At 41.1% G+C, this 12217-nt stretch overlaps 1 protein-coding gene across 2 annotated transcripts in view; it reads right to left on the minus strand.

Annotated features, from left to right (window-relative positions):
* Positions 1–12217, minus strand: part of DUSP22 (dual specificity phosphatase 22) — a 64029-nt gene that overhangs the window by 14953 nt on the left and 36859 nt on the right. For both annotated transcript variants that reach the window (XM_014606743.3, XM_059724337.1), the window contains one exon: positions 5700–5749. In XM_014606743.3, coding sequence (XP_014462229.1) covers positions 5700–5749 — 50 coding nt within the window. The remainder of the gene's footprint in view (positions 1–5699; positions 5750–12217) is intronic.

Raw genomic sequence — 12217 nt, forward strand, 5'->3', positions numbered from 1 at the left:
CAGAGAAAAATATATGAAAAGTTACTTAACATTGCTTTCAGAATACAGAACTAACTGCGGTATTTGCAAAAAAGTTTGCATTGGTCAAAAAACCCCATACAATTGCTAAGGTTATTCTCCAACTGAAGAAAAACTGATCTCACGTACAACTCTTTAGCAACTGCTGGCAAATACTTTACTCCAAAGACTGGCAAATACGTAGCTTAACCTTCCAGAAAAACAAATAGTTTGGTCCGTCTTCCTGACCTCTCCCTGTGGATGTCCAGCCAGAGTTCCTGAGGGAGGGGAAGCCTTCTATCCATCATAGCAGATACCAGCAATTCCCTATCTATCGCTCAAGTCTAATTTCAGATTTATCCTTGCCTGAATGGCATGGTTTCTCTCTGCTCAGCATCTCCAAATTAATCTTTTCCTTCTTTCCTAGGATGCCAAAATGCAAGTTCTGAACACGTCCTCTTTCCTACTCCAGACTCTACCTCTAGCTTTGCTGTCTCCCCCACTCAAATCCTTTCAAAATGCTGCTCACAGTGTAATTCTCAGCTCCTTCCTCTAACTTCACCACTTCTCCCATTAAGCCTAAGTTCCCTCGACTGTTATATCAAACACCAAGTTCTGTTCCTTACTTTGAAAGGTTCACCTTTTTATCTGTCCCATTCCTTTACCGTAAAGTCCCTCTTTGCCTTTCAACTAGCTAATACGAATGGCTCAATGCTCCGTTTCTCCAGGAAAGAGAAGCCTTCTGCTGTGTCACCTCTGACAAGGTAGCAAAACTCTTTAGCCACAACTCACAAAGCTACAACACCTTTACCCTGCTCCCACATGCTCCTCTCTTGGAACGTGCAGAAAACAATTGCCTGATAAGAGAAACTTACAATCTATTCTGCTATTACCACTACTAAATGGCTAAGAATTGTAGGCATCCTGTTAGGTTTACCAAGTTTTCCTTGCTTCCCATCATTGCCTAATCATTTGTCCTATTCACCTACAGTGGGACTTCAGTGCACAATGTTTATTATAGAGATCAAGGAGCCCAAAACAAAAGCAGTGGTACCAAAATGACACCATTCAGAGCCAAATGCAATCAGTTTAATTCCCAAACACACTGAGTTCATGAATGTCAGTTTCTGAAAACTGTCTTGCCTATACATAGATTTGCACTAGTTTACTTCATAGATCAGTTTTAAACAAACGTGGACTCTTATTCCGATTCAAACTAATGTTATTTAAGATTTAAGCTAATAATAATCATGAGAACCCTATAAAGGCTTTCCATTCAGCTTAAGTCAAGAGTTGCAGTTGGAGTTAGACAACACAAATCTCCACATCAGAGCACTGATAAAGACCCGAGTGTGCTTGCAAGAATCTGCTAGGTTAATGGACTTTTCACTCCCCTCATGAAAACCAGTTGAATTTCACAACAGTATATAATTAAGTACCTTGGCAGACATCTAGCCTGCTTACTAGTCAACTAAATGACTAATTTCTAAAGTAACTCATTCTTAAGCATACGAGAAAAGAGACTCAATATAACTTAGTTCTCTAAAAAGCCCAGTCTCTGTTTCATGGGTCACACAATAGGGCAGTGATCACTGGAATCACTGGTCACCTTGGCATGCTTACCAAAGGGGGCTTACCTCATTTTGAATTCCCTATGGGTAGACTTTCAAATCAGTTAAAAGGAGGCAAAAGTGTCAAGAAAATCATTTAAAATAATTCAGTATATCCATATGGAATCTTTCAAGAGCCACGGGAGAAGCAAGGAAAGTTGGTACTGCGCTCATTAAGCCAAAACATATAAAGCCAAAAGGACAGATGAATGCCAATGTGCCCAAGGACTGAACAGGCAAGCTAAAAAAATATCTCCTCCCAAGTTCTGATGAAGCAACTGGCAATTAGGTCTTAAAAAAAGCCAAGCATAGGATGCAACAAAGAGACAACATATAAAGAGAAAGAGCAAAGAAAACATAAATAATAGTTAGCAAAAGAAATCAAGATGATGCAATATATTACAAATAAAGTAGATGCGTTTATCCGCAGTCTCTGTAGGTCACCCCAGAGTAAGAAGGACAATGCTGAACTATGACAGGGCCTGCAGAAATTCTGCACGGTTACTGTACCTCAAGCTCTGACTAGAAAGGATGGAAAAACTCCCCGAGGCACTTTTAAACCGAAAAAACGTGGTGTATTGTTAATGAAAACAGCTTTCTGAGGAAGCAAATTCAGCTTGAGAAGCCTCCAGTGGGCTTGGATTTAAACCAAAAAACATTTTTTTTTAATTTTAACAAAAAAATACTTTCTAACAAAAATTTTTCTTCAATCAAAACCACCTATTTTCACCCTCCTAAAAAAAGTGACTTGCAAAAACTGTGACATCATGTGGTGCCTGCATTTTGCTTGCAGGGTTAACCTATAGGCAGCAGAAGCACCTGACAAATGATATAGTCACAGAGTAAATTAGGGAATATTTAAAAAGAATACTCAGGGCATGCCACCAGCATAGTACCTCAAGTAAATACTCTCTCCAAGAGGTCACTGCTTAGAAGAGTTAAAAACTTGTGGTTTTGTCTCAATTTACCCTGACCACCTTTTCTTTACATCCCTGCTAAATGGGAGATTGACGTCCCCCCGCCCCACCAAAGTTGCTTGAAACACTATGGAAGTGACCTAGAAAACGTTTTACTAAATAAAACACTTTGGTTTATGCTCCATTTACAATTTCAAGGCTATCCTAAGAAAAACAACTCTCTCAAAGTGTTAATTATAAAACATAATGCAAATAAAGAAAATTTACCTTAGTGCCTTGCAGCTATGTGGCTGCAAGGCACTAAGGTAAACAAATCGTACATTAATAATGAAACGCCAAATCAATATTTGTTACACGGGAGGGTTGAACATTCAAAACTCTATTTATTGGGCTGAAAATTCAATGCAAAGACAATTTCGTTATACACAGCATCCTGTTTGTACACTTACACTTCCCAGCTTAACCAATGCTTTGCACTCCAGCTCTCCTTAAGAACGTCACTGGGGCCAGGCCACACGAAACAGTCCTGTGAGAATAGCTACCTACACTTCTCGAATGACAAGCTGGGTGAACCAACACAAGTTTCTATTTCAGCTCTGTACTGCAGTGTTTAAATTGAACTTTCAGAAGTGCTTTGGGTTAAAAAGTGATATCTGGTTGTTGTTTTTTTTAAATGATTCATATAGGTTAGATTGCTTTCCTTATAACGGTCAATGACCTTATCTTACCAGCTTGGTCTTTTGTCTGTTTCTTTGATGTTTTGCTGCTGTGGCCCCAACAGGTTGGCTGGAATGGTAACTAAGCTAAATGGGACACGCAAGGTGGCAACCAGGATGGCCAATGAGTTAGTATAATTGACCTAATTCCTTAGAAACACACGAGAAGGAAAGAGCTAGTTTTGTAATAGGACATTCCTAGATAAGTTAATGGCCAGCAAAATCTAGTGGCCTGAAGCCGAACTCGCATGAAACTCTAAGAAAATGTTCTGTATCTCAAAAGTGACTGCTTAATTTAACATTTTAAATCAGGCACAAATAAGGTAGAAGACCCAAATTATCAAACAGATTCAATGAATGCAACATGTCCCCAATTCACTATTATATTTTGTTTTACTTTGTTTCTCTCAGGAAAAAAAGTGCTTAAGTTTATCATACAAAAAGGACTTGTACTTTATGCATATCAAAAAAGAGGGCTCCCCAATGGAAAAAGATTTTTTTGAATTAGAGGGTATTAGCAAATATATAGTGCACCATCCTAGGATCTGCAGTGCTCAGATATCATACCGGTACCCTTCACCAGGCATCAACAGCTGCAGAGAAACTGAAGCAGTGCCTCAAAAGCATTTTTTTCCCCTGAAAAGCCTGCTGTCAGCTCTGCTGAAAAATCATCTTGTGTGTTCCTAGTCAGTTTTACTGACATTAAAAGCTAATGCAACAGTGTGCAGTACGTTACAGGACAACACTGTTCTCTTCCTTTACAGCAGTCAGCCCTACCCATTGATAGCAGGCAAGCCAGAATGATGGTCTCTTTTCTCCTACGAACTACAACAAACATTTTCAGTTGTTGTTCAATAAAATGATATCAGATTCTTACCACCTGTTAAAACCAATTCCATTTATTTTATGAAGTTATACTAGAAGAAAACAACATCCATATTTATATGGCCTGCACTGATTTACTTGACTTCTTCTATCACAAGAAAAATTAAAGGTCAGTTACTCATCAAGTTTTAAGTGATGGAGTATATCAATATTAGAAATAACAAAAACTGCTTGCAGCCATTTGATGCTGAAGCAAGTATTGTGGATACCTGCAGCATTCATAAGCAATTCTCATGCAAATACTTTATTTTCTTATCGATGCTTTAAAAGTCTTGCTACAGTGCCAGAAAGCATGAGTGCTTAATGTTTTTCAGGGTAATTCCTTGATATGTGGTGATGAGGACTGGTTGAATTGTATGCTGCTATTAACATCTGTTGCAAATTTTGTCCTTTTTATTTCTGTATATGAACTGATCCAGATTTCTAATTAGTGGAGGGGGCAGATTTGCAAACACTGTGCATCTGAAAATATTGACAACTACTAAAATGGCCCATAGTCTCTTTAGTCTGGTAAGTGAACAAAGGAACTTCCAAAACTAGGAATCTGTCCACGCTTCATCCGCCAACCCCCCCAAATATTACACAAATTTGTTTCAGAACTAAAATGGTGGATATAGAAAATCCTACTCCATTCTTTTACTTCAAAAGAAAACACTTAGAAACAAAACAGCAGCCTAGGACCTGCTTAGGGTGTCATTTAATCAGAGGCTGGTTTTTATGTGCAAAGTGCTTGTAATTCAGGTGCTTTGCAATTCTAGAAAGAAGGGTATAAAAAAAAAGCCAAAAGGAAGAGTAAGGAGGAAATAGGGTAATGATCTACATTCCCACGCCACAAAATTGTCAGAAATGGGTTTTTGTAATTTCAGAAACACGTGCTAATGAAAAGAGCAAAAAAAGTAGTTTTGATATGTCAAATGCCATGCCAGAATCTCGCCACGGCACCAAAAAAAAAGCTAAAAATATCCACCGAAAGCATCAGCCAGAATATTGCTCTGATCTGAGAGAAAAAGCAGTGCTGTGCTTCCTTCCGTAAGTGCCAGGCCTTTTCAACTACTTCTGTTTCTCTATATAATTACTTAGCAGGAAGTAGCTGAAACCCCTTCATCACTCCCCAACACAAACAGTGAATACTAGAAGGAAGACTTGGCCGCCATCCAAGCATAGTTATGAAATATGTTACGGTTACCCTTTGGATTTCCGAAACACCATCCAGTTACTGGATCAAAAATCTTGGGGAGGAGAGTTCTAGGGGCAGTGGGGGAACTGGGAAGCCCGTGACTGGGACAAAACTGCTCTGCACGAATAGATTACCAATGCACATAGGATAGTAACACAGCAACATACAAACAACCAGACTCCCCATCGCTGACCGTGGCCGGCAACAGATGCTTTGGAGGAGACTGCATGCACCTCATAAGGAGGCAGGAAAATCTGAATCCAAAATAGGTCCACTTCCTCTAATTGGATATTGGCTTAAAACTACATTGATATATAACTGACAAGAGATCAAGATCAAGTTTCAAAGCAAGCATGGTAGTACTGAGTTTAAACAAACAGATGCACACACAACTTACAAGTTCTGCGAGGGTGAATCCGCAGCAGGAATGCACAGATACTTCACTCCCTGTACAGAAAAATAATTAGGAATGAAACAGCAGTATTAAGACAGAAGCATCATACTTAACAATCAATGGACATATTTGGTTTTCACACTGTCACAACTCCATTGATTCTTACAGAGATGTACAATTGTAAATAAGATTCCAGATATTGCCTCATTTGCCCAGACTTAAAATGTTATTTTTACATGTGTTTTTGTTGCTAAGGAACAAGCAGCCAGCTTAGTCATGTTTACCCTGAGATTCTGCAGCAAGCTCTTTAAAATGAAAGCATCTATATCAAATAGGTGTAAAACCCTACACTTTCCTTGTCTTAGGCAACTTACTGTTTTGTTTCATCAGACATTAAGCTGTTATGACATCTTATGCACTCTTGAATTTCTAGCATTCATTCTGAGAAAGCAGATTTATTAGAAAGCTTTTTTTTCTGGTAGTCGCATTCAATCATTTCTCCTTACTTATTTAACAACACAACCAAAAGTCAAGGGCATTTGGGAGAGAATTTTCTTTTTAGGAAAGCTTTAAACCTCAACCTTGTCTTCAAAAAGGTGTCCTCATTCTCTTAGTCAGCCACTATTAAAATAAGTTATGAGCTCAAATAGGGAAGTTAGATCATCCCTTTTGAGGTATTGAAAAAAATGCAGTTATGTATAATGAAAACTAGACAATATTCATAGTGGACTATTTTTATTGTCAATGCTCACTTTGCTACTTATCTAACATTTACTAAGCACTCTATTAAAAACACTCTTGAAATGCATTGCCTACTTGACTTGTCAAAGCCATGTTTTTCTAAGAACATACAGGGTACAACTACACAAGATGTCTGTATAAGTGCCACCGTCTACTGGTGCATACAAATTACTGTGCGTTAGTCCAGTGCAGGGGCAGGTCATTATTTCAGGTGGAGGGCTGCTTAACAAGGTTTAGTGAGCTGTCAATGGCCGCATGGTGTGGGGACACCGCCTCCCCACCCCACATGGCACAGCAGGTGGGGGCACTGGTGCCTGGCTCTGGCCAGTGCTGTACATTGCAGTGAGAAGCGCAGCCCCCACAGGACCATTTGTTTCCCTGGCACTCCCTGGGGAAAGGCTGCTGCTGCCTCCATTGCCTGCCACAGCTGCATGCTATGGGGGGGTGTATGTGGAGGGGGCCCCATACCCTTCCCCTGTCAGCCAAGCTCCACGCTGCCACCACCACCCCGGGCATGGGCTCTGCACTGCAGCCAGCCCCCACTCCCAGCTTCCCTACCTGCTACCTGGAGGGAGTGGGACACAGGGGGATCTCACAGAATTAGCCCCGCCACTGCTAGTGGAGCTGGCCCTTCCACCCACGAGGGTGGGAGCAATGCAGGATATATAAAAGGATATACTGAGGGCAGGTGTAGGTGCCTTGCTCCCACCCTCACTGGTGGAAGGGCTCGGCAGTGCACAATTTGTTCGGGGGTGTCATGGGCCAGACAGAAGTGCCTGGCGGGCCACGTGTGGCCCACGGGTTGTATTTTGCCCGCGCCTGGTCTAAGGCACTGTTTGCTAGTACCAACACATACAGATACTAGAAAAATGGCACATTAGCCAACATGCCAAAGCACATGTGCAGACCCTGACAGAGCAATTTGCTCTTGGTCAGCCCACGCAGCATAGGGCCTCAAATGCTACCAATCTCCACCGGGTTGGGGGAGCTGTACCAGCTCCAGGGCAGCTCCAGGGAGCTGAAAGCCAGCCCCAGTCTCCATGCAGCTGGGAGGGAACAGCCCTGAAGCCAGGACAGTTCCTCCCACCCCACTCTCTGGAGCCCAGGCTTGATGCTTATGACCCCTGCCTGGATGCTACATGGGGGTAGGGAAGAAGAGAGCTGGAGCAGCCATGGACTGAACTGCTCCCATGGGGAGCAAATTTGCATCTGAACATGAGCCATCAGGAACATGCCTGGGAGCTGTTTAACATGCCTGAATTTTCTGCACAGAAAATTCAAGCACATTAACTGCACATGTAGATGCACCCACAGTGTAGTAGAGAAATGCACAAGCCCAATCCAAGGGCATTGGCACCAATGGATGTCTTTCCACTGACTTCTCTAGGTTTTAGATTGGGTACTCAGTTACCACATTCATGAGCACAGTATAATACAGTAGGAAAAAAAACCCCCAAAACAAATGGCTCAGATAAAGGCTTCTTTTGGAAAACAGTCTTACAAGCACCTTAACTTAGCTTATTATATTGACACCTCTTCTGTAGCAATACTAGTTCATGTAAACCTTCACAAACATTATACCTTAATAGGACACAATGATTCAGCTTGATTTGTGTAGTCATGCAATTACACAATCTTATTAAAATGCAAGGCATACTGGCCATATAAAAACCCAAACGCATATACTGTACGGGGTATGCTTATGTTTTATCTACAACCAAGTAATTTCTCTATTGCAACATTCTTCCATGGACTGAAGTGTACCATATGTCCATAAAAGTGTTTCACTCAATTATCAGAAAAGGGCTGGAGTCATTGAAGCTTCCCCAATAACAGAGGTAGTAGACACCCATCTAGCCTTTATTACAAGAGCTCTTGAATCCAGCCCATGGCACAATGCAAAAACTATTCTTTTTGACAGCCCCTTAAGCCAGAACTACCTTTCTCTGTGGCCTAATGCCCTCCCTCTGTTTCCCTCAATGTTGCTCCTTCAATGTATTCCAGAATAACCCTCCATCAAAATTCCCTGCAATCATATGCCATCAGCATGATCCACATGCCATCAACATGAGCCTCCCATACCATCCCCTCCTTTGTAGGGGCTTGGAGAATGATCCAGCTCATCCAAGGTTCAGGGGAGCAGTGATCTTTCACCCCACTTTTGGCTTTGACACTGCTCAGCCAATAAACTGACACATTACCAGCTATGTTTGTCAACTGTTAGAACAACAGGGGCATGGTCAGAGCAAGTCCCTCAATCAGTGCACTCTTCACAGTCACTCAGCTACCAGGTTTCTACCTCTCCTTGGCTCCACGACTCATCTGGGCATTGCCAGCATGCTTCTGGAGGTGTGCCAGAAGCCAGAGTATAGCTAGTTAATAGTCAACGACTGAGAAAGGAGCAGAGCAAGAGTGTGGGTGTTACTAGAAGGATGACAGCTATGGTGAAGGAAATTTGCTGGGGGTGGGAAGAACTGCTTGACAGGGAGACAGCAGCAGCTTGCAGTGGAGAGGGTGCAGCCTCAGCTGAAATGCTTCTGCAGGATTTCTGACCGAGCTGCTGCACATCAGGTGCTTAAAACTGTTTTGGGAGGGGGAGGGTAATGCACAGAGAGACATTGCAAAACATCCATGGGGGGGGGGGGGCGGGGGGGGGGAGGGGAAGTAGAAAGGAGTAGAAGAGGAGTAGAAGAGAGATTCACCTGGTAAACTAAGTCCATTGCTAGCTGAGGGAACCAGCATCTTTGATATCCAAAGATGACTGATAACCCACCTTCATTAGGATAAAGAAGTTCCCGAGTGGGACTCAGGAACAAATTTTACACTGACTCGGGTGAATAGTACAGATCCACTCAGCAGGTGATAGAATGATCAGCAACAGATTGCTCTTCTAAAACTGACTTCTCAGGGCTGTCCCATGCAATGGTTTTCACTTTAAAAGCTGTGACTTTGACATTAACAGGATTGCTCAAGAGTCACTGTTGTAGGATTTGGTCCTAAATTTGCTGGCTTCGTTCAACATACCTTTTCAGGTCACATTAAATGCTCTTCTCCGCTTTGGACACCAGTGTCAGAGCCCAGAGCTCATAAGCCATCCTCCAACCAGACTAATGTCAGAAGAAAGCAGACTGAGACCAACACATGCTAGGAGATCAAGTGCCCAGCCTTTGTAGCCCACACATTTGAGGAGCCCCACTGATTCCAGATGCTATAACAGACTGATGGCTTCCTCTAGCCAAGCTAAGAGGGGCTTTCAGAACATGTTGACTTTAAAAGAAGAAGTAGTGTGAGCTTTAGACCCACAATGTTCTTTTTCTTGTCACAGTTGGCTAGTTACTTAACTCGAGTGATGTGAATTTGCAGCTACTATAGAATCTCATGTAGGTTAGTTTCATGCTTACAAGAGACCACATATTGTGCTGAATGGTTCAGCCAGAGCATGGTCTTGGAAGGTGTTGAGCACCTATGACTTCCAACAAACCCAAAGAGGTGCTACTAAGGAGTACTATTTACCTCTTAGGAGTGCCTTTGCTTATGGTTAATTAGTCCATTTGGCAGATATATCGTTAAAGTAGCTGGAGTATGTCATACTTCATCTATGAACATCACCTTTAAGCATTTTAGAGGACAGTAGTGGGGAACACCATGGCACAAGGAAATAAGTCACCCAAGCAAAATATGACGAACACAAAATGAGTTGCGGGTGGAATCTGAAAAGTACCCAGCAGTAGTCTAACTGTCCCCAACAACAGTAAAAATCATGACTCCCCATGACTTTAACTGAAGCGGAGTCAAGGCAATACTCAGCAGCGTTTGGAAAACCCAACCTATCACCAAACATTGGTCCTCGACAGTGAGAAATCTCAGAATCAACAGCACTCATTTCAAACTGTACGGACCACAGAAGAAAGACTACATTGTGTTCTGTAACGGGCAGGGGTTGTCAAGGTGACACTTTGCCCACTGCCCCAGAGAAAGAAAGAAAGATGGATATATTTTACCTTTAATAACTAGACTTGCCCTGCTGAATTAGCTTTTTCTTTTTCATGTACCTTTGAATTTTTTTTTAGCTGGCTGCACATTGCAGACACTGGCAACAGGAAGTTACTTAACTGTTGAACGCTGCTGCCTATGTGATCATAAAATAACCCACTTGAGATCATAATGTTCTTTGTGTATTTATGCCCCAGAGACATCACTATCTTTCCTGTGTGCACACACTGCAGATAATATCTAAGAATTGTCCCAAAGGGACCTCCAACCAGAACAGAACAGTTTATGTCAACGGAACATATAAATACAGTAGACTCAAAGACTTTCAGATGCTCTTGGCTTGCACATTATTAATATGCAGAAGGGATATAGATTTCATTCTTGTATTTATGTCTGTAATTTTAGAATTTTGGCAAAGAACAAGCCAGGACCTGCCAAAATCATGGATGTATAGATTTTCTGACTTAGGGTACATGTTTATCATGACAACACAGAGGTCCAATGGAATGACAACCAATGGAATTACCTAACGAGTTTTATTCAGAAAGCTGCAATTCTGCTTGAAAATGTAAATGCTTGACTCTACCAGGTGAAAGCCAATTAAGCTGATACAGTTGGGAAGGTATTATGATGATTTTCATAATGTATACAATTTCAACTGTTTTTCTGCCCGCCCCCCCCCCCACAAAAGAAAGCTTGCATTCTGTCATCTGCTGGAAAGACAGACATCACTTTTTTTCCATAGGAAAGACCAGCTTTATGTTCTCAGCTGTCCAACCCCACCCCTTAAAAATTAAATAAATTTATCAAATTCATAAAGTGTTTTCTTTAACTAAAGACAAAACCTTAACAAATTACAAGAGCTGAAAGGTAAATGTCACATGAAGAAACAAATCCAAATTAAGTGACTGCTGTTGCTAGTACCACCTTGCTGAAGCTTTCCTTCAACACTTGCATGTTTTCCATGTCTCCTTCAAAGTGAGCCACTTCTTAAAGTAAATCAAACCAATTTTTTCATTAAACTAAAATAAGTGCTTTTATCCATGCAACGAGACTTCATTATACCTGTTAAACGTGAACCAGCAGTCTATGCTCCGACTAAACAAAAAACCCAACAACAACAAAAAGGAACTCAGCAATTAAAGCAGTGAAAGCTCCTATAGTCATTATGTAGGCTGAACAAGCAACACTTCGTAATTCAGCGTTATTGACCCTCCAAATGTTGTTTTTACATCCTTAATTACCTCCCTACATAAGCCTTCACCTTCCTTTACACACACACTTTCTATGTCTTACTCATTGTTATTCATACCAATTTTTGCAAGATGCTATATTCAATTAAAAGCTCTTACGTTTCTTTTATTATAGTTATAAAGTATGTGCTAGACTGCTAAGCCAATACATTAAATGATCATTTTCTTTTCAGTTTTCTGTTTCAGCAGACAGAGTAACCACCAAAACTAGATTTTTGTCTCAGGCCCTGAAACTAAATGTTACAGTTAAACCGATACAGCGAGAGCTAACAAAACCAGAGCAAGTATTCTGATTTCAAGATTGACAAAGTTGAAACAAGCGAGAGTTAAGTAAAATTTCAAAAATTCACTGTTATTTGTGAAACAACTACTACACTTGCAAGATTTCACAAAACCAAGTCAATTCTGCTACCCTACATCTCAAGTTTTCTAAAATGAGGAACAAAGTTTAAGCAAACAAGTATGGACACAGGGCATGCTAATAAAAAGTATATTAAAACTTCTAATTATTTGAAGTGTCATTACCTAAGCAAA

The sequence above is a fragment of the Alligator mississippiensis genome, chromosome 3 (genome assembly GCF_030867095.1).
Source record: "Alligator mississippiensis isolate rAllMis1 chromosome 3, rAllMis1, whole genome shotgun sequence".
NCBI classification, from domain to species: domain Eukaryota; kingdom Metazoa; phylum Chordata; order Crocodylia; family Alligatoridae; genus Alligator; species Alligator mississippiensis.